The following is a 26,482-nucleotide window of genomic DNA, read 5'->3' as shown; positions in this document are numbered from 1 at the left end:
TCTCACTGTTCCCAGCAGCCTCCCAGTTGGGTTCTGCCAATGAAAATTCTCTGCACACAGATATTGTGATCACCACCTTAAAGCTCAAGTTCTCTCTTATTCTGCTCAAAAAATCAATGGCTCCCCACTGTCCCACCAACCAAATTCAGACTCCTAAGTAACACAGCATAAGTACTCAATACATTCGAGTATGTGTGATTACTTTCATAATCTCCTGCTTAATTGAAAAGTTCTAGAAGGCAAACAACTATCTTGCTTACTTTTTAATATTTTGGTATGTGATAGCTCTTACAAGTACATCTTACAAGTACCTTTGGTATGGCAGAAGTTCAAAACATATTTATTAAATGAATGAATAGATGATTTAACTAACAAATTTTATATAGCATTGGCAAAATGGGCTGGCCCGTTAGTAGATAACCTTATACGGGAAGTCAGAAGCTTAGATTTGATACAACAGACTCTAGTCAGCTACTGGATAATTTTGGTACAACATTGACAGGATAAAAATGGTGTTTGAAGTATCTCATTCTAGTTGCAGTTGTAGAGAGTATTAGCCCAGAAAGGACTAGACGTAGAAAGATCACTTTGCTAATGAATAAAACAAGATGAGGATTTTCGTGTGTTGGTTAGTCACTAATGTGAATGTTCCTTCAATAAACACCAAAAAAGAAAACTGTCACATATATCTATCTTTGTCTTTGATCTATTTTTAACAAGTTTATTTCTGAGATAAGAGATTTTTTTTTTTTTTTCCAGACTAAGTGGTACTTATAGACCCTTGATGTTAAAGAATAGCAACCAGGGGCGCCTGGCTGGCTCATTTGGAAGAATATGTGACCCTTAATCTCAGGGCTGTGAGTTGGAGCCCCACACTTGGTGTAAAGATTACAAAAAATAAATAAGGGTTTAAAAAAAAAGGAATAGCAACCAGAAATCCTAGAATTTAAGGACAGATATTGTTATATTCGTTACAAATATTCTCCATATTAACATCTTCCAAAATGATGCCCTAACAAAATAGGAAAATTGAAAGAATTCCATTTTGTCTATTCTTAGTACAATGCAGAACACTTTTTTTGGTTTTATCTTAGCTAAAATCATCAGATGGTAGCGTTTTATAATCTGGTATAACATTTTGGTATTAAATGGATGAATCCATCAGCATTTGAACATGCCAGTGCATTAAAAAGTGTCAAGAGGCTCTAACCAATGCCCACTCTCCTTTCTAAGAACTTACAGCAGAGAGAGCTCTGCTCAAGCCCCACTCACCCTTCCCACTGCCTGGTGGAAGGTCATGGGGGGAACAAAGTGGGGTCAGCAGCATAGGGCAAGCTGAGGAGAAGGAGGTCAGTGCAGCAGCTCTCCATCTTGTGCAGCAGCTCTCCATCTTGGCTGCTCACCAGAAACACCTGGGACATTTAACAGCTAGGAATTTTTCATCCACACCCCAGACTGTGTCAGTATATTTTAAAAGCTTCCCCCAAGTGAGTTTGTTATCCAGGCTTGAGAAGCAGTGAATTAGTATTTTCTTTAGCTATGGAAAAATAATTCTTCATCTGATTTCCTGGATATAGTTTCCAGCAAAAGATAAAATAGTTTAAGGACATAAATAATGATGCTACAAATTTCATTTTAAAGAGAAGAAATAAACTTTCACTTACCTGCCTTCTGACAATGTACAATCTTTTCATACACAGCATCTGCATTTTCAATCACGGCCTTGAGGGACTGGATCATCTGCAAAGTGAAGACCCAGACACAGGGTTACACCTGACGACCAAGCACCCGTCTACACACGAGCAGGGGGCTCTCTTCTCCAAACAGGCTGAGGTGCTGGGGCAAAACGCTCTTTAATCTGACTTCCCTTGACTCAGTCCAAACGTGTATGTACAAAATGAAAAATCCTGCCCTCCAAGTAGTGGTTCGAACAGACTGGGAGTATCGTGTTTCATAGTTAGGCTTGTACGACACTGAATTTGAACCTTGTGTCAATGCTGAATGGGGTTTCAGTGTGAGAAGCTACAAATAAATATGTATACACATCTGATCTGTGTTTTAAGTTATATTTTCAGTCATTCATTTTAACAAAATCTTCAGTGGCATCTTACAGAGAGCTCTGCCACCTACACACCTTACTCATTTCAGCTAAAATGCCTTCATCTGAAAATTAGTTTAAAACTTACCAAGAGGATAAAAAAAAACAGCATTTATTTTTTTTTTAAGATTTATTTATTTATTTTTAGAGAGAGAGTGCAGGGTGGAGGGGCGGAGAGAGAGGGAGAGAGAGAGAGTCTCAAGGAGACTCCCCACTGAACACAGAGCCCAATGCAGGGCTTGATCTCACAACTCTGAGAGCATGACCTGAGCCAAAACTAAGAGCCAGATGTTTAATTAATTGACCTACCCAGGTGCCCCCTAAAACAGTGTTTACTTAATGCATCAAACTAGTGTTTTTAATGTTCCTCGCAATGATCTTAAAATACTTAATTTTGAAAAGAAAACAAATAAAAATAAAAGATTCAATTTTGAGTTCTTATTCCAAATTACGTGTGTTTGTTTTAGCAGGCAAGCTTGAATGAAAAAAAAAAAAAAGAAAAAAGAAAAGGAAAAGGAGGATAAGGGCACAACTGATCGATTATTTTACTTACCAAAATGTTAGGAAAAGATCTGTCTGAAGTAATCCTTTTGGCTCTAAAATCACTATGAAAATGGTATAGCCATTTTTGTACCAAAATTATACCAAAATTGGGTACCATTATGATGCTTACCATAATTATAGATTTCAGCTTTTTGTATTTAAATGTCCAAATATTTTGCATTATATTACCCATCTATATTACATGACCATTTTATTTTAAATCACAAATACCCATCCATCATTCTCCATTTCTTTAAATTCTGCCTTGTTTTTCTTTATAGTATTTAACACTAACTGCCACAGTCATTATTTTATAGAAACCAAATATATGTAGGTTGGATTATTTGTATAATTCAAAGAAGGAACACCCTATTTTGACTAATTACAAACCAGAGCATAATCAACGTGCCTCTTAAATACTCCAGGTCCTTCAAATGAGTCACACAGCATTTATCAACTTGTCTATCGTTCTAAGAGAATTACAGTGAACACCAAAAGGTTTAAGGCCAACACAGATGTTCATTTATGCCTTCACTCACTATCCATGGACCAGAGCAGGAACTGGGGACAAAGGGACATACAGGATATAGCCCCTATCTTCAAGAAGCCTATATTCCAGTGGAAGAGCTCACACTTTGGAATTCAGTATTTTCACATTCATTCTTCAAGATCTGAGTCATGCCTGTAACTTAAAATATTCTATTTCATAGCTTGACATATTGAACAGGCAATGATAAAAATGAATAGTTAAGAGCTCAATTACACTGATATAAAGTCATTCATACCATGACATCATTTGCATACTGAAAAGGTTCATACCGTCATCAGTAACCTTTTTCAGCTTTGATGTCAAGCCAAAATGACAGATAGGAAGAAGCAAGGACTTCTTTAAGCAAGGATGATGGTTGTCACAACCCACTATCAAAGAACTAGCTAACCGTGCCTCCATCATGCAAATAGGAAAAAGAAGGGAAAAAAATACCAGCAATGAAAGGAACCTGGTCAGGAAGAAGATGTGGGGGAAAGGTGGTCAGAACACACCCTTACCAGGGACGGTGTGGGGGCAGAAAGAGCACAGATTTCTATGGGCTCAAATCCTGGTTCTGCTGTTCATTAGCTTTGCCATCCAGACCAGGATATTAAACATAATGAGCTATAATTTCCTACCTATAAAATGAGTTGAATAAAAGACACTACCTTCAAAATGCTGTGAGGAGTAAATGAAAGGACGCACCATTAAGGCACTCGAAAGCAGATGTGACCATGGACTCCCCCATTGATCCAGGGGGCCTGGCAGAGCGTTTTCTGGCAGCCCAAGATTAGCTGGATGAGCACGCCTCACTGGCAATGTTTCAAACATCCATTACTAGTTTTAGTTTTACTTGAAAAGCCTGGTTTGATGAAGCTGAGAGAAACAAGAAGTCACATTCTTCTTCTTAGAAGCCTCTTCCAGTTTAAAGTGTCACTAAAGGTTAAACAGTTAAGCACCTTTCGGTTTATAAAATACATGCAAAGTTTAAGGCCAGCACATCCATTTCAAGGGTCTGGAGAGAGAAGTTCACCGGCCTCAGATGCTCTGTAACTCTTGAAGGCTCAATCCTTTACCGAGGTCCTCTGAGTGGGGGGCCCTGATTAAGTGCTACAGATGAATACAGAAGAGTTGCTAACCCAGGACTCCAGGCAAAAAAATCATCACAACAAGATGTGGCATTGCCACTGTAGCCCACATGCTACTGGGCACGACAAAGTTAAATACACCTAAGCCACAGTAGGTAGATGGGTTATTTAGTGGGGGAGTAACTGGTGGTGTGGAAGAGGAAAAATCTGTGTCCTAAGATGGCCCACCAAGCCAGCAGGGGAGCCCCAGTCCCTGCCCCACGGCTCTTCCCGGTTCTTCTCCCTGCTCCGCTTCGCACGCGCACCGAAAGTGCCAAGTATGTGGAAGTAGAAGTGTATAAATTACCCCCCTTGCTTGTGCTCAGAGCTCAGACCTTTGGAGATCTGTCTCCTTTGAGCCCGCTGGCATTAAATAAACCTCCTGTCCTCGAAGTCCTCCAAGTGCTGCTTGGTTCTTCCCTCAGGATCCAGGCCAGATTCTGGAACAGTGTCATGGCGACCCGCTGACGCTCTGTCTGCTGACGGGACTTGAGCACACACTCTACCCCTGATTTATGAGCAGTATGTCAAATAAGAAGGGGCAACTCCACCAGGGTGAAGAAGGCAAACACAGCAAGAAGCCACTCCTCCCAGGTTTGGATGTCAACCATGCACGTTTTTGCAGACCATATTGGAGGGGTATTCTAGAGGGAACCAGCCTCAGACGGTCAGGCACCACAATAAACAATCAGCAGAACTTCGAGAAGGCAGGAAGAAAGCACATCCAGACCTTGGCAGAGATGATTCATCTTGCCACACCTGTTACTAAATGTTTTCACCACTTCCTTGGGGAGGAGGAACTGCCAGTTTATGCCTTTTTATAGTTTTAGGGTACATATTTACAGTTAGGGTGGGTACTTACGTTAATGTATAGTAAACAGTTTATAGTTCTTGTCCAGAAAGTGAGTTCAGTAATCCTCATCTCCTGCAGTATTTGCATAAATTTCCTTGAGTGAGAGAACCCCACTGGGTATTCCCCAGTAAGCTCTCTGGGCTGTGGGCTCCTCTCAGTGCACTCAGCGCAGGCTGAGAGGGCGGGGCCAGGTGGTGGACCGTCCTGCCTGCCCACCCAGCTGCCTGAGGTCTTGCTTCATTAGCTCACAGCTAGGATTGAATGTAGAGCACATGGCACGGAGGGAGCACAGACAACATGGGGAGGGCCATTAGATCTAGTGGGGGCCCATCTCTGCCAAAGTCTGCAGCTTTATAACAAGCTGTGATTATAAACAGTACCAGTGTTGACTGACTGAATCAAAATGAAAGCCATTGAACACGTCCTCTGCATCAGGTGTGTCCTTGGTGCCTTCTATTTCATTTACCGCTCACAAAACCCATGGGAGGTGGGTATTTATAGTGTTGGTGTTACAGGTGTGAACACTGAGGGCCTGAGAGTTAAGTTGCTTCCCCAAGGTCCTCTGGTTAGACAGGAGAAGGGGCTGCCACTAAGAAACAATGCATTCTTATTGACCTCAAAGCCCCTGCTTTTCCACAGCACCATGACGTGTCTTGCTGTAGGAGTAGAACTAACTGCACAAGGAAAGCTGAGGAAAGGGCATCCCAGCCAGAAAGACACACAAAAGCAGAAAGGAATCTAGTAACACCTGACAGGTGCTACACACAGTAGGTGGTATAATCTCTACCACTGACTTCCACCTATAATTGTCTTTTTTTTTTTTTAAGAATTTTATTTATTTATTTGACAGAGCGAGACAGAGAGCACAAGCAGGCAGAGAGGCAGGCAGAGGCAGAGGGAGAAACAGACTCCCTGCTGAGTAGAGAGCCCTATGTGGGGCTCGATCCCAGGACACTGGGATCATGACCTGAGCCAAAGGCAGACGCTTAACCGACTGAGCCACCCAGGCACCCTGAGAATTGTCTTTTTAAAAATATTTCTGTAAAGTGCTTTAGGAAAACATTTCTTTTAACATGACAACAATAAAGTATTTGCTTGGCTCCACTTAACAATTCATCATTATAAGAGAGAAATCATTCATATTTAATATGAAGCGACTAGAATAAGCATTTCAGAGTAGACAAAAGCAAATACATGGGGAGTGACATCAACAGATGAGTCAAAGGGAGAAACTGCTTTATATTAAGTTACATTATTTTCTCTGTATATATTACATGAATATGTCAATGTAATAAAGGCCAGTAGAATGGTTGGCTTTAGAAGCATCATTTGCATTAATGCAAATGTGTTTCCACTGATCCCTGTAAACACAGAGCTATGGGTCTTGGCTCAGCAATGAGATCATCCTGCTGCTAACCCTGGTAACTTCCCACGAGGACAGCTCATATTATTTATGAAGTACAAGATGCTTTTGGGTAGTTGTTGCGAATAGATTTTCTGTTAGTGTCCAATTACCAGTAACTCCCTAAATTTCTGGAACTAATGCATTAGGAAAATCTATGAATTTAACGTAGCCCAGAAACCCATTTCATAAATTTGATCAACTCTAATATATATAAATTAGGGTTTTAATACAAGACTCAAGCAGATGAAAAGCAGGATGTTTCAACTAAAGGCAAGTAAAAAAATTTACATTTTATTAAGCTGGACAGAAACCAGAAATGTCTTTCGTAAGAATATTCTGTTTTGAAAGTAACTCCTCTTTTTGTATAAGGCAAACTTCTCCATTTATGGATATGGTTCTGAGAACTGTTACTATACTAATATATTTTATATCACTAGATTTCTATAGACTGCTTCTTAATTTTATGTTTTAAAATTTGCACATCAAGTAGGAAAATTATGTTTTTACAATTACAATACAAGTCTAGTTTTATAGAAGGATCTTATATATGCTTTTGGACAGTACACCGAATTTCCTTTCATCCCAGGAACATAGATTTTGAGAATTACAAAAACAATTTGCCAATAATTTCAAGTCCTCGGGTGAAATTAGTTTAATCATAAGATTTTGAGTTCTAGATTTTTCCCTTTATCTTGCTTTGACCTCAGCTGCAGGCTGAAAATGCCTTCCACTTAAGACTTGGCTTTGCCTGTCCCCATCTTCACACATGGCTGCTGCTGCTGCTTTGGCTGTAGCTATCTGTAATGAAGTTACAGGGTCTCAGAAGTGCTAATGTCCTTATAAAGGGGAACTTCTAGATAACAAAAAAGTTTTGTTCCTTGACACAGATTCTGTGACTCTGTGACATATAACAAACTCAAGTAATTGAGCATCATTCTTTTTGTTTTTTTAAGGTTTTATTTATTTATTTGACAGACAGAGATCACAAGCAGGCAGAGAGAGAGGAGGAAGCAGGCTCCCCGCTGAGCAGAGAGCTCGATGTGGGGCTCGATTCCAGGACCCTGAGATCATGACCCGAGCCGAAGGCAGTGGCTTAACCCACTGAGCCACCCAGGTGCCCCTTGAGCATCATTCTTAAACCTGCCAACAGGCTTAGAGAAACGGTATGCCTGCCCCAACCTCTGAGGTACCCCCCGCCCCCGGGGTTCCAAGGCTGTCGTGGAGATCCATGGAAGGCTTTGGTGGCCAGCAAATGCCCAGCTGGCAGGTGTGGCTTCAGGTACCACCCTGGACCAAAGCAGGACTTGCCACTCAGGACTCGGGGAATGGATATGAAAACAGCAAACATGAATCAAGGATCGACGTCTTCAGAAGACCACCCAATACAGTCCAAAGCAGTGCTCTCCCCTCAGTCAGAATTATCTGTGTGGATGTCTCTAAAGCTCAGTGTCACCGGAGGACTGTCACTACACAGGCATACAAATTGAGTCACTTCGCTAATGCTGAGAATGGGACAGAGAAAAAGGGAATTCTCTCAGGAATCTGTAAGCTTTGGTGTTCACTTCTGGGCTCTTGAAAAAGTCATGTCTCTCTGAGTTAATAACACCACTTTTCTTTTTAATACTTTAAAAAGAAGTTTTTAAGAATTTTGACGAATTTTAGAATCAAATACAAGAACACTGGGATTCGTGATTTCAAAACTGAAAATTCAGAGGTAACGTTTTCTTTCAGTAAAGTGTCCAAGTCCAGCAAGATGTCCCAGAGCTGAATCAATGGGAGAGTTACTGTTGGAAAATATGAGACAGCTTTTAATACTTGAAAATAACAGGAAAATCACATACTTGAATGAAGCGTCAGTTCTATCCCTGTGGGGGTCCTTGCCCAGCTGCCTGCTAGTTAACCCCAGCCCCCTCTGCAGCTCACATGGGGAGAGGGAGTGTGGGGGGAAAGCTGGGGGGGGCAGAGGCCGCAGCCACAGTCTGTGGAGAGCTGATCCCCATCTAGGGGATGAGGTATGCCACGTCATTAATAAGTGCAGTCATCATCCCTTCCAGCAAGGCCACTATAAAAACAATTTCCGTGTAACAAACGGTTTCCAGAGTAATTTGTCTTAGTTTCCTCTTGAAACCTCACTTCCACTTCCACATTTTTCCACTATATAACTCAAAAGAGAAAAGTATAGAAAAAAACGCCGTATAAGAGAAAAGTTACAGAAAGAACCTATAGCACTGCCAGATGAAAACCACTCCTGAGTTGTTGGCCAGCATGTAGAGAGGAGCACAGCTGGCTGCTAGGGCATCTGGGGCCCCACTGCAGGCGTGGTGGTGATGTAAATCAATGTCAAGTATCATTACCCTCTCTAGGCACTTCCACCAGGTTAGAGGAAATCGGGGAAGGGTCAGTTTGGATGGGATACCTAATCACAGCTGTGAGCAAGAGACAGAGAAACAGGAAGAAATGCAGGGTGGGGGTGTGAAGGTGGGGACAGGAAACAGGCAGGGAGCCAAAGCTCCGGAGGGCGGGGGGAGGGACATGGGAGGTGGCAGAGGGGCTGGGAAAGGATGAAAGTGGGAGACTGTGCGGGGACAGAGCAGGTTTAGTGACTGGCTTGCTGTGGGCACAGGGGAAGAGCCAAAGACTCTTTCCCCTTAAAGGGGTAACTGGACAGATAAGACACACCCCACAGTGGGTCAGAAAACATTTCACAGGTTACAAGGTGTCTTTAATGTGTTCACTCCTCTAGGATGTGGAGTTCTTCCTTAGTAGAGCGGAGTAGGTGGCTACAAGGAGGCAGTCTGTGTGTGGAGGTCTAATTCTGGCACTGGAAAATTGGGATTTTCTGCACAAAGGTAGCGGCTGAGATGAAAACAGATATACATCTCCGAGGGAGGAATTTTAGAAGACAAATGAGATGAAAGCATCATAGTTATGCTCCAGAATCACTTAAATTTAAGCAGAGAGAACTGTGTATGACACACAGCAGGAGCGGTCAGAGGGGAAGGAAGAGAACAAGGATATTAAATGTTTACAGATGTATGAGGAGAGTTTCTGGAAGGAGGGTGGATCTGGGCCTGGGAACTCTGGATTTGGGCATTTGGTAATTGTCCCTATAGTTCTGCTATAATGGGATGTGCAGGTTCCTAAAAATCATTGCAGTATACAGAAACATTTTTTCTTACATTTGCTCCATGCAATAAAAATCACAAGGTTTGTGGGGAAAATGGGGTTAGGGCCAGAGCATTCAAAAATTTTGCAGTGACACATTAAAAACAGACAGGAACTGAATAAAAGTCATAGATCCGCTCTGCATATGTTAAAGAGTTAAGGAACACAAACCTACTGCAAAGCATGTGGGACTGACCTTGAAAAAGACCTGAGGTTTGCTTGGGAAGTGGGTGTTCTGAGGGTTGCAGCCTGTACATTACCCAAGGTGGAGGGGGTGATGTGCAACGAAAGCAGGGGAATAGGAGCTGTGGGATGGGCCCAGCTCCAGAGGCGCTCATGAACTGGGAGGGGTTGGGTGCTGTCTGAGGTGCCTGTGTGCATGCAGGTCAGCCAGGTCAAGTTTTCTGTGTCCACCAGTGTTTCTTGTGGTCAAAACTGCACTATCAAACACAAAATGTGAGGTTAAAATTGTTCCTTAATGTAGCCATCACATTCAAATAAATTTGCATTTTCAAAACAAGTGTCATAGCCAAAGTGACTACAAAAGGGAGAGCACTTCAAAACCCTTCTGAATCGTTTTTTCAAAATATCCCATGCAATTTTTTTGTGAAGTCCAGTTAAACTCTCAGTTTCTATGAATTCAACCGAAGCATGGTTTTAGCATTGTATAAGCCTGCCTCCACACTGTACTCAACTATTTTAACAACAGTCTTTTTTTGTTTTTTTGTTTTTTGGGTTTTTTTGCAGAGAGTAGATGCCAAGTGCTAGATAAATCTGGAGCGAATTATGAGTTATGAGTGACCCAGGGTCTGCATTCAGGAAGCCAAGAATTCTCTAGCTTTTCAATATACTTGGATTTTTCATAAAGGTCACTTCAGAGCTAGGGTGGTATGTACCTAAGGAAAGAATGTGGCTCTCCTGTTATATAACTTTGAGATCTGAATATTGGTGCAACATGAATCCCTTATGCACTAAACTTCAGATCAAATCCTGTAAAGCAACACTGTATCTCATGCATAAGCATCTAGTTGAATTTTCACATGACATAAAGCCTCCTCTACCACCATCATCTCCATCTACCACTTCTCACTTTCAGTTAATATATAATGACATTCACAATACTGAGAAAGAGTGACATTTCACACACTAAACCTCAAGTTTTTTTTTCTTTTATAAACCTCATTTTGTTGGTTTAAAAAAAATTTTTTTTATTAACATATACTGTATTATTAGCCCCAGGGGTACAGGTCTGTGAATCATCTAAACCTTAAGTTTTAATTAAACTGCAGATTCTCAAGTGAATTACCACATAAATACAAGACAAAGATATTATGCTTATTACACACAGACTAATATATGTTTCTCCTGTACTCACCTAAAAAAAAATTTGGATTCAGTATAAAATTCATGAAAATAAATAGTATCATGTAGTCAAAACAACCAACTGATTGCCCTGGGTTCCTGCTTTCTACCAGTTCCTTGGCACCCAGCGTATACGGAGGGCCAAATGTTTACATGTGTGGGTATTTCTGAGTGGCATTTCCAGTGTCAGCCGCTAGAAGTCCTTAGTTAGACACATTTGCTACACTGGAGGAGAGGAGAAAGGAGCAAAGATGAGAGAAAACACTGCAAAGAGAAAACTGGGCTTGGGGGGAGTGCTACAAAGAGGAATAAAAGATTGAAAAAAAAAGGGGAAAAAAAAGGCAAAAATCCCAGAGGCAGAGCTCAGAGGAATTAAAACAACAAATGCACCAGGGTGATCTATCTTATCAAAAATCATATTTTAAAACAGATAAGAAAATTTTATTTTATGTAGACAACTGAATAAACTATTAAGCCCTAACCAAACACTGATTTAAAAGAAATTCACTCCTATTTCTAGATTAATTGGGGTTTAGCATTACCACAGGTCTCCGTATGTTCCCAAACATGTTTAAATAGACCAGAAGCTGGAGAAGCTCCACTAGGCAAAATAGCTTGGGGTATTAGAAAAGGGCTCTGGAAATACCTAGGGATCTAACAGATCAAAAGATTAGTTATAAAGCCAGCACATAGATTTTAAATGTTTATCCTACTATAAACTGTTGGCGAAGTTTTAAAACTTCTGAATAGTTTCAGCTTCAGGAAGTACACAGAAGTTCAAAAAGTTGAAAAGAATTTTGGTTTTGCTCTTGGGCTCTTGTTGGTCATGTACAATACGATATTCCAAGGAAACAAAAACTGTTGAAAATTAGGCAACAAGACAGAACCCAAGCTATCCTAAAGAGGAACTCCACCGAATTATAAAACTATCCAGAAAAAGTATATAATAATTCCTATAGTTCATATAATAATATATTGTACTGTACTTTTCTGTATGGAGAACACATATATTGTAAAGTTCAAATGCATTTAAATTATAATAATGTTATCATCTCCCCATTTTATGGAGCCTTATCTCATCAGGGAATAACTTGATGTGCTACACAGAATTACATGGGGTTTACACGATCACTGTGGGAAGACTCAAAGTCCTCACACTCAATGGGCAGTCTACGGCATGTGATGAGTCACTGGGCACCATGGCTGCCTCAAGGAGACACACACACAAACCCCATCCTCGCCAGGCCTTTGGTCATGTCATGTCAGCCTCTTAACGCTGGAAACTGCATCTCCCGCTTTCACAAACTATAACAACAATGTGATTGCATGACACGCGGCAGGAAACCCAAGTGCATCTGGTATCCAAGCAGCCTCTGCTATCAGGGTAGAAGAAAGGAATGGGAGGACAGAGGGACTCAACAACTTGCAAAGGGGCTTACAGCTGGGCCTGAGGGGCAGCCAGGCACAGTCCAGCAGAGACACAGTCTACAGCCAGCCACTCCCACTGCCTCTAGTAAATGCCTGGAAAGTCAGAAGGAAAGGGCAACGCTCTGCTGTTTTAAGTCTCCAGTCTTGGAAGTTTTCAGGACAGTGAGTTCAGAGGCTACCCCTTGGATGGAGGGGAGTGTCCTCAAGGAACTGATAAGAATGGCTTAAAACTTGGCTTAAAACCTGCAGAAGAATGGGGAACTCGAGCTCCTTAAACCCAATTATTCAGTGAGCAAGTTACTTCCGGAAAGGGATTAAGAACTTCTGGATGCTACATTAACTCTTTCAAGTCACCAAGGACCATTTTGAGTTCCGACATCCTTGTTTAAATCAATTATTACAACATTAATTGAATTTCAAAAGATACAATTAGAATGAAACATAGTACCACTTTTATTACTGTCTACTTATATCAAGTCTTTTCTCCAAGGGGATCAAGGTGATTTAGAAACTCCTAATTAACAGAAGGTAATTCAATCACACTCTTACTGTAAGGTATCATTAGTTTCTCTCAGGTCTGTGTAACTAAGTGTAGATGTTAGTTAAGAGAAAAAAGCAATTGGAGGTTTCTCTGTAATGAAAAGCAGTATTTTTATTTTATTTTATTCTATTTATTTATGTAATTTTTTAGCCCAGTGAAGTGCCCGCAGTATTCCAGGAATTGCAGATCAAGAAAACAAGAACGCAGGTGACCAGCTACTAGTATATTTACGGCAGAAACCCAGGATTTGTTCCGGGTGTTGACCACGTAACTCAAGGGTTCCCCTGTCTCTTCCCCTTTCAGAGAAGAGAGACAACTCACCTAAACCTTATCTTCTGCTTTTCACTTTGTAATTTAAACCTGCCTTTATGAAATGGAGCAGCCATGCTCTCTCTACAGCAGAGCTGTGCTCTGAAGTTTGGAGTGATACACACACAGAAAGGTTTTAAAGCTTCGTGAGCTTCATGAGATGCAGGTGTCTAGCATTAGGAAACTAATAATACCATGATGATGGCTCCCATTTACTGAGAATTTACTATGGTCTGGGCTATTTACATATAATTTTGTACTCTTTGAGGTGGTGAAACTATGCCCACTTTACAGATAGAGAAGTGGACTCGCCCTCAGTCACACCCTCGGAAAAGCACCAGGCAGGGCCTATCTCATCATCAGGGCTCATATTCTTTGCCAGCACAACCTCAGCCCCCCAAACCCACTCATATACTTCCTAGGGTCTGGGGTGTATACTTCCTCCTTCATCCTCCAATTTCTAGTCACGGTGTCTTTGGAGAGAGCTGTTTTGCACATAGGTATTCACACTGCATGCACACCTGTCCAGATGGTCAGTGTGAAGCTACAACTGTACTTACTGGCGAAACACACCAGGGCATTACCTTCTGCTGGATGCCCGGTGCACTAACTCAGTTCATGATGGCAGGTGAGATAAGGACAAAGACTTTCCCAAGGTGGGGTCAGAGCTGGTGGGCAGTGTGCATGTGCGTGCATGCATGCGCGCGTGTGTGGTTGTGTGTCCAGGAGAGTCTGGTTTTTCCTCCCAAGAGCACAGGAGTGTGATACAGCTCACTTAGCGGGGACAGTGAGTGTCAGCAATGAAGTGGGTGGGACAGCTGAGAGATGGCTGTCTGACTCAAGTATTTCTCCGCTTGGTGCACCAGGAGCCTATGCTCACCTATTAGCTCGCATGACAATCCATCTGTGGACACGCTCTAGAAAATCCTAGAACACTGCACTCTGTGTGAGCAACATTCCCATCCCAGGGTGGCTTCACTGAATCCAGCCCGGTGATCAACTAGGACTCTCCCCTCCACTCCTCACCTCTGCTGCATTTTCCTCTTAGGATATACGAATCTTTAAGTAGGGAACTTCAGACACAGCAAAGTTCTCTGGCAAAAGGTAGGGGAGATCTGAGAGTATGAACAAAAGGTAAATGATCTGGGGAGGGGCATTCCTCTATCCACCTATTGGGAGTCCCAAGCCTTTGGCTTCCGGCCCACCCCTCCCACTGGCATCTCAGGCATCCCCTTCTTGTGGGACCTATTACAAAGGCTCCACTCAGTGCCTTAGGATGTGGGGACTGCCATCTAGTACCAAGCCTGGAAGAGCGGCAGCCCCAACCTCCATCCTCTGGCCAGCCCGAAACCTAACCCTCCCAGGCAAGACTACATGTGATGACATAAATCAGCCAAGTTCAAGAAAATGTAGCCATTTGGGGGCAGAGAGACAGGGTAGGAAGAACACCTGATCTGTGTGCTGTAGATCAAGGTCATTTTCATTCACTCATTTATAGATCTACCTTGTGCACCTGCTCTGTGGTAGAGACAGCATGGTGAGCAGGGCACACACTGTCCCTGCCATCCTGGAGTTCCGACCCAGCAGTGGGGGAAAGAGGTACCTTAAAAAAAAAGAAACCAAACCAACGAATATATAATTACAAGCTGTAATGAGTGCAAGAAGGATATGAACAGCATAAAGAAGCAGGGTGTGGGAAGCTGCAGAGGGCCTTCGGAGCAGACTTCCCATTCCCCCTGGGGCGGGGTGGAGTTCACAGGTTCCATCTTCGCCTCTAGCACCCTTTATATTCCTTGCCTGATGAGACAGCTTTAAATAGAATGTGGTTAGCACAGCCTGAATTTTATCATTTGAGAGAAAGCTCTGCTCCCTGCTTGGAAAGGGTAAAAGGAAACCAGGGGTTTTCAGAGACATAAAGAGCCTGCTTGGGAATTCCACCCAATTCCCCCTTCTTTGCAACAAGAGAAGCTTGCTTCAACTGATACAAGCAGCACCACTTAAACTCCATTCTTTGGCTCATTTTTTAATGCCTCGGTACTAAGCAGCACAAGCAGGACTATATGTTCACTGTGAAGTAAGCTAGTTACACAGTTTCCTGGATAACAAAACTCTGCACAATGGTCACCATTCCCACGGAGGTAGCCAACTTGCCTGGGGAGCACTGCAAGCAGCCAGAGCAAAAGTTTTTGTTGACTTTCCTCTTCCAATGTCCTCCTCTAGTGCCTGCAGGTTCTTGACCATCAAAATGCTAACAAATGTCAACGGTCAGTGTTAATGCTTTTCCAGGACAGGAGCCCTCCAGCTCTGGCAGTGTGCTTCTCCTACCGACTGAACAAGTAGAATGCTGTTGTGATGGGTCAAAATTCAAAATGCACCAACTCCATTACTTTAAAAAAAGAGAAAGAAAAGCCTCTGAAATCATAATTTAAACTGGTGAAAGCGAATATGGGAACCAGGGCATTAAAATACCCTAGGGACTTTTTTGCCTGATCCTCTTTGTGAGGGGTTGGCCAAGCCTTCCTGTGAAGGAGCAGACCGTAGGTATTTGAGGCTTTTAGGCTCAGGTTCAGTTTCTGTCTTGACAACTCCATGCTTGCTGTTGTGGTACAAAAACGGTCACAGAGCATGTGAGGGCTCTAATACAGCTTTGTTTATGGGCACTGAGACTTGGGTTTCACATTTCAAGTCATACAGTATTATTTTTCAATTGTTTTCCATCATTTAGCATGTAAGAACCACTCAAAACAGCATGCAGACCACACAAAAACAGCTGGTGGCAGATCAGGACCCACGGGCGTTTCCCAACCCCTGACCTAACATGGTACAAGATGCATCATTTGGTGACATTGGACTAAATGTATTCAAGAGAACATAGCTTGAGAGATTACATTCACATTTTAGAAAAGAGCATGAAAAATCGAGTGCAGCTAGTATTTCCAAAGGGTAAACATATGATATGTGTCAGCAAAAGAAAGATTTGGTTATGGAGAGTCCTAACATTGGTCAAAGACTTCCATAGATTCACCACAAAAACAGGGCTCCATTTCAGGAAATCAAATAAAAATTAGTTAAGTACCATCCCACTTCCATTTAGCTAAATACTCAGCCATTTCTATTTATAAAGATAGGGCTTGGGGGGTTTGCTTGTTTGCTTGCTTGTTTTCGGCACCAGATAAGTGATTTAAAAACCAAAATTATTGGGCTCCTCAGTGGATCAGTTAAGCATCTGCTTTTGGCTCCCAGAGTCCCAGGGAAACAGCCCCATATCACATGGTGGGGAGCCTGCTTCTCCCTCTGCCCCTCACCCAGCTCATGAGTTTTCTCTCTCAAATAAATAAAATCTTCAAAAAAATCCCCAAATTATTTTTTGCCCATACGATGACATAAATGATGGTGTGACTCCATATGACCACCTTCTAGCGTAGGAGTATAATGTTTATAAAGAAAGATAGAATGATCGGGGCGCCTGGGTGGCTCAGTGGGTTAAAGCCGCTGCCTTCGGCTCGGGTCATGTTCCCAGGGTCCTGGGATCGAGCCCCACGTCGGGCTCTCTGCTCACCAGGGAGCCTGCTTCCTCCTCTCTCTCTCTGCCTGCCTCTCTGCCTACTTGTGATCTCTGTCTGTAAAATGAATAAATAAAATCTTTAAAAAAAAAAAAAGAAAGAAAGATAGAATGATCAACACTTATTTCAAAGAAAATACCAGAATTAAAGAGTTCTGTAAGTTGATAAAAGATGTCCTATATAAAATCTCCATATAAAAATCTAAACCGGTCAGCCCTAAAGATCTGACTAATACGAAATGCAGTAGGGAAATAAATATTTTAAACTACCTAACATGTTATTTTTAAGTTAATTGGTAATTAAGCTTGTAGAGTTAAACTTAACTCTGAACACATCATATTGTCCACCCACTGAGTTTACAGTGAGAGTAGTTTTCTTATGGTTCAGAATTTAAAACACCCTAATTCAGTTAGAAAAGCCTTTAAAGCCATTATTAAGTACTATTTTTATTCCTGATAAATTCATGTGGTAGTAAGATCAGATTTCTGGTATTAAAGGTGGCTATTTCTGTGGGGTGAGTGGCATTAATTATTTCATGTCAATCTGGGGGAATAGAAATGAACAGAATGAAAAACAGGAGCTGTTAAAATAGAGTAAGGAGTGACAGTTCCTGCGGTCCCCACTGAGTGAGAAGTCGGTGTGCAGAGGGCAGTCACCGCCCGGCCCCCTGCACACTCGAGGGTTTTGGTGAGGTTGAGGATGAGCACTCCCACTCACGCCAAACCGGGAGAGAACAGATCCACAGGCAGGGCTCAATTTCACTCGTCTCATGAGGATGAGGTCAAATGTAACACATCAATAAGATGTAGGCTCAAAGCTTGTGGAGTGCCAAATGTTATTTATGGGCACACATCTAGCTGTGAAGAAAAATCACCACCTCTTATTCAAAAGGCTGTGGAAAAACACCTTTAAAACTTGTTTCCAGTTCATAACTAGGGATATAACAGACTTTAAAAAAAAAAAAAAAAAAGTCAGAAATGAGTATACCCTACTGCCCCAGAAAAGATGTCAGAAGGTGGTTCGAGTAAGTGTCTACAATCACATTGTAGTGCATACAATCTCAAAACCATTTTGGAAATACATGATATTTCATATAAGCTGGTTATCTCAGTAGCTTCATTTCCATGGAGTTGGTTCCATTCAAATTATCCTATTTCTTGGAAAGTTGTCTTCTAAACTGTGATTGCACATCTAAAGCGTATTGTCCACAAAAACAGAGGCGCTCATCTTTGCGTTTACAAACAAATCTATGTATCACCACTAACAACTTTATACAAGTATCTGATGTAATTTCAGTCTTTTTAAACTCAACTCCAAATTACACTTGTGACAGTGTTGAATTCCTAAATGGAAGAGTATATGCTGTTCCAAACTCCACAAAAATGGGTGGTAAAAAATCAAATTAATCTTTGAATGGATCTCACATGTATAAAGTCAGGGCATGATAGTAAAAACACCAAAATTCTGAATAATAAAATTATATTATCCAGGTAACTTCCATGTTTTCTAAACTCTAACCTGAATAAGGACAACAAAGGGACACACTGAAATATTAAACTGCTCATCCTTTTGATGAATCTTGACCAAAAAAAATACTTCTGAAAAGAAATTCACACATGTGATTCTTACTTGTTAATTGCAGCAAGCACTTGTAAAATAATCACTCAGGCAAACGATTTCCATTTAACTGCCTGGAGAACATTCTGAACCCCAAATGGAGCCAGACACAAGGGCAAACTGCAGGCTCAGAGGGCAAAGGCAGCCATTTCTCCAGCCTTTCCTGGGTCCTCCAAAAGAGTGTGGCCCAGGTAGTACTTGGGGTTTCAAAGTGGAGCCCACATTTGGGGAGCTCCAGGGTTTCCAACTCAGGTCTCTGCATCCTGACAGAGATGGAGATGAACACACTGATTTCTCTGACAAAGTAGCTGGCAAAGCCACCTCTGTGCCAACAGCAAAGGTTAGAGGGTCAAGAGAGACATAGCCATCTGCTGGGTCCAAGGTGAGAGGACCAGAGGGTTCCCAAGCTCAAGGGAAAAAGCAGGCTGAATGTATCAGTGAGCTATGAAGTGCATGTTCTAGGTCAGCTAATCTTCATTTCTGTGAATCTAAAAGGATCTGGAACTCACAAGCTGTGTAAAGACATACAAATAAATTACCATGCACTGAAAGCCAATTAGGTTGTTTCTTTGATCATCACTTTTCTGTTTGAAAAGGATTCCCACAAAAGAGGACACTCACACCTACCAAACTAGATGTAGAGATGATATTGTTCTGTGGACATGACAAAAATAATTCCAAACTTTAAGATGTCAAACAGATTCTGGAAGTTGAAAAAACTTTTTCTTTTAAAGAGCTGTACAGTATTAATAGTAGCAAATCAAAAATTTTGAATGTGGAAAACTTCACTTGCTGGAGGAATATAGGCATGGAGTAATTGTCCTTAAAGTTATTTTTCTCCCTTTCTTGCTTGGCAATTATTAGTCTTAACATAACTTCATCAGTCCAAACACACCAAACAGATGCCACTGTTCCAAGAGGCTCTAAGAAGAATGTTATTCACCTAACAATAAATGAAGGTAGCAGAGAACAATCTGGCTCTGCTTCTCTAGATGATCATAACAGAATCCCTTTAGCTGGTGGGGTTTTTAAAGCTGTCCCATCATACTTCTACTTCTACCCTCTGGCTCCTTTCTGAAACCCCCGGGGGTTTCCTCTAGCTGGGATTTCAGGACTCCAGCAATCCCAAAGATGTGTTGCAGTGGGAAGGGAATGCTGACATCCGGGGGTGAGGGGAGGGGGGCGCAGCAGGAACATAGGTGCTGTGGGAAGGGGGCAGAGCCACTTTTTCCCACATGCACTGCCATACTTTAGAAACCATTTTGCCCCGGGGGCTTTCCACCAATTCAAACAGCTAGTTTCAGAGCCCTGGGTGAAGTGCAGCTCCCTCATAAAATCAGACACTTCTCTGTTTTAAAGGTTAGATTAGATTTTTATTTGGGTTCCCACCAAAACAACAGGCTTGAAAGTCAGAATGTGTCGAGGAGAAATAATTTTCTAGATTGTTTTAACATGTGAAGAATCAACCCACAGATCACAGAGCCTCAAGCCCTGGAGTGGGGGAGAGGGCCATCCACCTCCCAAGGCTGGGCGGAAAGGTTGGTGGCATGCAGACAGGAGGAGGGAAAGGGCAGTGGAGAAGTTAGCAGTCCCGTCTCTTGCAATCCTGAGTGAGAGTAGCTAGGGAGTCCCTCCATTGCATGGCCATGAGTGTGGCTATGGAGTCCCTCCACTGCATAGCCCTGTCTCAAGGTGAATGGGGGCAGAGGGGAGGAGGGCAAGCTTTAGAGTGATGCTCTTTCTAAGCATAAAGAAAGAAGCCTTCTGCAACCATTGCCCTCCAGGCAACCAGTGGCCACTTTGTAGAGAAGCAGAGGGAAAGAAAGTCCAAGAGACTGAGCATTTTACCTCAAGAGATGAGTATTTACTGTCAAAAGAGGATAAAATAAATCAATGCAATGGATCAAGTTCACCAAACTGAACATAAATTGGGGCATACCCACCTCCCTCCTGAGAGAGGAAGGCTGCATGTTCCTTTGCCTTCTGAGTTGAGTGTGAGGTTTGCACTCAGACTCTGCGCCAGAGGCATAGATCATAGAGGGGCTGAGCCTGGGTGCTGGCCACAGCAGCCCAGCACCCTCTGCTCTGTGAAGTTTTACTTATTCAAAGTCAAATGGAGACAAAAGTTTACTGAATAAACTAGGACAAGGAAGCTAAACACTTCCTAACAGCTTCTAGAAGCCACCAGTGCACATCACGACTAACCAAAAGAACAGTATGTATGTAATATTTACAGAGCAAGGACACCATTTTATGTATACAGTTTGTTCATTCTTTCTTTCCTTCCTCCCTTCCTCTCTTTCTTAATTTCCTGGAAGCATCCTTGACAGAAAGAACTTAGCAAACAACCTGCCTTTACCCAACCCAATGCAGCACCTAAAATACTTTCAGGCAAGAAGAGACTATATCAAAAATAAACTTTGAAGGAATATAAGAGCAAAATCAAAAATGCAATGTGGGATTTGATGGGAACAAGTAATTCCCCTGCTCTTGCATAGGCCAAAAAGAAGAAGAAGAAGAAGAAGAAGAAGAAGAAGAAGAAGAAGAAGAAGAAGAAGAAGAAGAAGATGATCATAGTGCTTCAGTGATCTTAATACTATCAAAAATGTAGCAGTGTTCTTCTGCATAAAGCATAGGTTTAGAAAGAAGTTCCCTAACTTTTCTGGAGCTTTAGGTTGCAGATACATTTTATACATAGTTTCTACAAGATTCAGTAAAATAAAAATATGAAAATAATAAAGAAATTCAGTGTTTGAAAAATAAGCAATCTTGCTTTGCCCTTTAAAAGGCCAAAGAAAGACTCCCAACAGAGAAGTAAAAGGGTAGGGACCCCACCAAACACATGCCCCAAACCACTGCTGGGTAACAGTTCCCAGGTGGCCTTGGTTTGAGTGATATCTACCCGAGATCTGAAATGAGGCCAAGAGCAGGCTCCCGTTTCTCATTTACCAGTATGGTTGGACAGCACCAGCCGTATCACTGTTTCCTAGCTTATGCAGAAATTTTAAGTCAGACTGCGGGTATGTCAAATGATACAGAGGCTTGCTTAATGCCATTTATCACTTCTTGCCTGAAGACAACGCCTGACAACATGTTGAACTCCATTACGGTTTTCATGTCTGTCCTCCCAGAGAGTCTGGAGCTAGGTATCCAATTTAGTTGATAAAAACTGCTGTAGGGTGAATTCTCAAGGGAATGGTCAGTCCTTCAAATGCTATTCTTTCCCCAACTGCTCATTGCTTTAGTATCTGGGGGGTGCGCGTGTGAGAGAGAGACAGAGAGAGAGAGAACTTCTGAGTATGAGCCCCTTGGTTTCTGAGGAGACATATAAAACTAGAAAACAGATCAGAAGTAAGATCTACCATCACCAGCGCGTGCACATCCTGAGCACTATCTTCCAAACGTTTCTGAGTCTCCCTGTATCCGATTACCGAGTGGCATCCTGCTGCATCTGATCTAATCCCGCATGTGACACTGTCATCACACTGTAATCTTTAACGTTTCCTCCCCCTCCCAGCAGCGTGGCAGCTTGAATGGTTTTGGAGTGGCTCAGCTGTGTGGTTTGAATGGCTCCAGGGAAATTGCGTTTGGACACATCACTGGCTGGACCTCCCCTGTCACTGAATTAGACGACAGCCTTTGGGTTTCTGATCCTCCCTCTGTGGGATATCCACCTTTCTACGCACACAGAGACACACAGAGACACAGACATACACACAGACACACACACACACACACACACACCCCTAAGCTCAGTCTTATCCTAAAGCATAGTAATCTATCCAGCCTTCTTTCTCTGATTACAAAAGTTGGGAAGGTTGACACCTCCAATTAAAAAGAAGCTTTTAATGTCAAGTTCTGAGGCAGTAAAGTGATAAAAGGAGCCAAAAGGAGACGGGGATCAATAGCAGCCTTATTACAGATCATCTCTGGCTTGGTCCAGATGGGCCAACTCCATTAATTATGACGTGTGATTTATCTCTTCACCGCATTAGGCAGTGGCAAGACAAAATACATGAAATCACACCCGTAAGATAAAGCAGAGTGCTCCTGACGTTGCATGCCAACCACCAGCATGTCTGTATAAGAAAGAAGACCTTCATTTCACATATTTCATTGAAAGAAACTTGTTTTAAAGAAATATTGCAAGTAATGTGTTAGAAGGGACTATTCAGTAATTTATATAAAAACACTCAGAGAGCAAATAATATCCTCCCAGGCAAAGCATCAGTTTCCTCCCTTTAAACATTGAAAAAATATTATTCTCTACTGGATAAGGGGATTCCCCAGAGTACGCGTTCTTAATTAGATGTGAAAGCAATTAAAACCAAGATTTTTGTGAAGCTGTAAAAAGATCAAAACAAACTGATTTTCAACAGAAAGTAGATACAAAGGCACTGCAATGGTAGAAATGAAGTCCCATGTAATCTTTGAACAGATGGGGCTGCCTGTGTGTCCACCGCTGTGCGCAGGAACAGCCCTACTGCCTGGAACAGAATCGGGCATCATTTTCTTTACTGTTTCTTCTCTCCTTTCATTCCCTAAAACTCCACTTTCAAGTTCATTACGGTGACTGAAGCCTATTCCGTGTTACAGAAAATCCTAACAAAATCAAGGAGAAACTTTTTTTCTTAAAAGAGCTGCATGAAGAGCCCCTTCACGGAAGAGCCATCCTCTTAACCAATTTTAGGTGTACAATCCATTTCTGTTGACTACTGGCACGATGTTGGCTGGTAGGGGGGCTGGAGCTTACCTGTCATACTTAACCAGAGCTATGCCTATTGATTAATAACTCCATTCATTCATCCTCCAGGACCCTGGTAACCACCACTCCAGTCTCGGATTGTATGAATTTGGCTATTTTAGATCCCTCACGTAAGTGGAATCATGTAGTACTTATCTTTTCATGTCTGGCTCATTTCACTCTGAAGACTGTCCTCAAAGCCCCATGAAAAAAATTCTTAAGGAGAACTTTCTTTTTATGCAACATTGCCAAGTTTTCTCTCTAAAGAGGAAGGATGTTGAATCCTTGGTCTCTATAGTTTATTACAGATCTCACAAAAATTTAGAAATTTTAAGTCTGAAATAGGACACTAATAAAGATAGCTAGAAAGCTGAATTATTACTTTCATCAATACTCAAAGGATGGTAAAAATCACTTTCATGTAAAACGATGCTGAATTAGATCACTGATACTGATGGGCGAGGATGGGTGACACTGACCTGCCAGTGCAGATGTGCTCTTAACAGCACCGTGTATTGTAAAGAGTACTGTTGTTCATTGTAACATAAACTCAGGTTAAGTAATCCTTATTTTCTCCTACCAGCTTTTAATTACATGAGAACATTCTAGCTCAATTTTGATATTTGATTGTGAACAGCAAATGTACTCAAGTCCATTTACATAAATTTTACATAAAATATTTAAATGTTTTGTTTTCTGAAGTAATAATATAAAAGATATGTTCAGCTACTTATAACCAGATTTCTTTGAGTGGAATCTGATCTAGCTTTTGAAATAGGCTTCCTCAGTTTAAGCTCATCAAATCTGTCTTTTAATCTATACCAAAGTATGAAAAATGAATTCTTTTTCATCATCATAAGGAACAGGAATCAGAAACAAGTTACCTCTTACTTGGAGAACCCCACATGAACAACTTTAGATTATTATTATTGAAGATATCTGGGCTTTATCTGTATATTGATCACTCATCTATACACCACACATCGTAATTTTCTTGACCTGGATTGCAGAAAAAAACATGGGACAAAGACTCCTAAGCCTAGTTCTACCACTAATTTGATGTGCCACAGGGTTTCCGTGGTTTCCTTTGGATCAGGAGCAAAATAAAAGCACTCAACATGTGGTCTTCGGGCTCTCTCTCACTCTCAGTCTCCAACACTGCATAATCCCTGAGGAAACATGCAATGTATACGCATACTGTTCCAAGATGTGCAGGAACGACCATGGGCCCAGGTGAATCTCCCAGAATATGTGCTTCCACATTTCCAAGCACATTTCACTCTGTGAACTCAGCTTTCAACAGCCTCCTCCTTATCACCTCTACCTATTCAAATATGACTCATTCTTAAAGGTCTAGCTCAAAGGCCAATATTTCCCTGAAGCTTCCTAATACCTAAACCTGAAACTGACCATTCTTGTCTATAACATCCAAATGGTTCGTTTACACATTTTATTTTTCATTTTTTTAAAAGATTATTTATTTATTTATTTATTTGACACAGAGAGAGAGAGAGATCACAAGTAGGCAGAGAGGCAGGCAGAGAGAGAGGGAAGCAGGCTCCCCGGTGAGCAGAGACCCGATGTGGGGCTTGATCCCAGGACCCTGAGATCATGACCTGAGCTTTAACCCACTGAGCCACCCAGGCGTCCCTCGTTTACACACTTTAAAATATCTGTTATGTATCATCTTACTATCTATGGATACACTTTATCTCCTTTATTCAACTGTAAACACCTCAAGGGGAGAAAAGTCTTATTTGTCTGACAACACATGGCCATTCCCACTCTCCATACCAGTCCCGTCCTTGTCTTCAATACCCCCCACCCCAATCTGCCTAGCCTAAGAAGGTATCTGTACTTCTCTTCTTCCTCTACTCCTGCATGCCTTTGACACCTGCATGACTTTGACCCAGGGTTAAACCTCACCACTTCTAGGACCCAAGGAGGGACCACACATAGTGCAAAACCACAGTTCGGACAATTTAAAAGATCCATTTGTTGATGGTAATCACAAGGGCCATTAGGACAATCTAGGGGCCATACAACTAATTATCTAAATAGGGTCACTTTTTTTTTTTTAAGATTTATTTATTTTTTTATTTGAGAAAGAGAGAGAGAGAGAGAAAGCAAGCACAAACAGGGGGAGGAGCAAAGGAAGAGGGAGAAGCAGACTCCCCACTGAGCAGGGAGCCCAGTGCAGGGCTCAATTACAGAACTCCCGGATCATGACCTGAGCTGAAGGCAGACGCTTAACCGAATAAGCCACCCAGGCGCCCTCGATAGAGACACTTCTAAGAGTTAAAGGGGGAACTATTAATAATTACTCTGGGGCAAGAGGTGTTGTCAACAGGAAGACCAGGATATGTGGCTACCCTAGACATGGGCATTCTTTCCTAGCCTCCAGAATGGTTTACAGGTTGTTCGTATTTGCGTGATCAATTCCTTCTCTGCATTCTCCTTTTTCCCAAAGAAATGGCACATTTTTTATATGTTAGCTTATTAACAAGAGTTTAGACACTGAGAAGTAATCACAATCGTGACAGCATAAATACATAACCGCACACTCTTAGGAGACGGCATGCAGGGCCCTGGCCTCCCCAGAGGGCGAGCTTCAGCAGTGCAGATGGGCAACAACACAGGAGTCCTGGATGGGGTTTCTCATACTACTCTTACTTCTCACTTGCAGCCTTCGTATTATAAATGAGAAGTCAACAAAATGAAATAAGATCTTATTTCCAAGGTTAATTTTGGATAAAGCTCAACATAACATTACAAAATTAAAGAGCTATATTTAAGGTTCCGGACTGTTCAGCACATTAGCATACTTCCCATCCACACTCCTTTACCTAGCTTTAATAAATTAATTGTCACAAGGTAAGAAACCATGAAATCACTTTAAAAAAGAAATATAAAATACAAGTATTACAAGAGTTATTGCTATAGAATATTATTTTAAAATTAAAATTCTAATAATTTGAATTTAATTTGAAATACTTTATGGCTTACTTTTTCAGATGGAGTTAAAATAGAACAAATCAATAGAGCTGGGGTGTAATGCAGCACAGCTATGTCCATTAAACATTATGTAAGAGTAAATTTCACAGTTTAAAAAATTTGAACACGCTAAAGCATTCTCTCTGAGCACTTCTGCAGCAATACAACTATCCAGTTATGTGCAAATAAGAGTTTTGTGGTTAA

At 41.7% G+C, this 26,482-nt stretch overlaps 1 protein-coding gene across 2 annotated transcripts in view; it reads right to left on the bottom strand.

Annotated features, from left to right (window-relative positions):
- The window catches only part of PLCL2 (phospholipase C like 2), a 195,093-nt gene that overhangs the window by 40,404 nt on the left and 128,207 nt on the right, over window positions 1–26,482 (bottom strand). For both annotated transcript variants that reach the window (XM_047737611.1, XM_047737607.1), the window contains exon 4: window positions 1,665–1,740. In XM_047737611.1, the coding sequence (XP_047593567.1) occupies window positions 1,665–1,740 (76 nt within the window). The remainder of the gene's footprint in view (window positions 1–1,664; window positions 1,741–26,482) is intronic.

Source organism: Lutra lutra, chromosome 1, assembly GCF_902655055.1.
Source record: "Lutra lutra chromosome 1, mLutLut1.2, whole genome shotgun sequence".
Classification (NCBI taxonomy): domain Eukaryota; kingdom Metazoa; phylum Chordata; class Mammalia; order Carnivora; family Mustelidae; genus Lutra; species Lutra lutra.
This window is presented reverse-complemented; position numbering and strand designations above follow the sequence as displayed.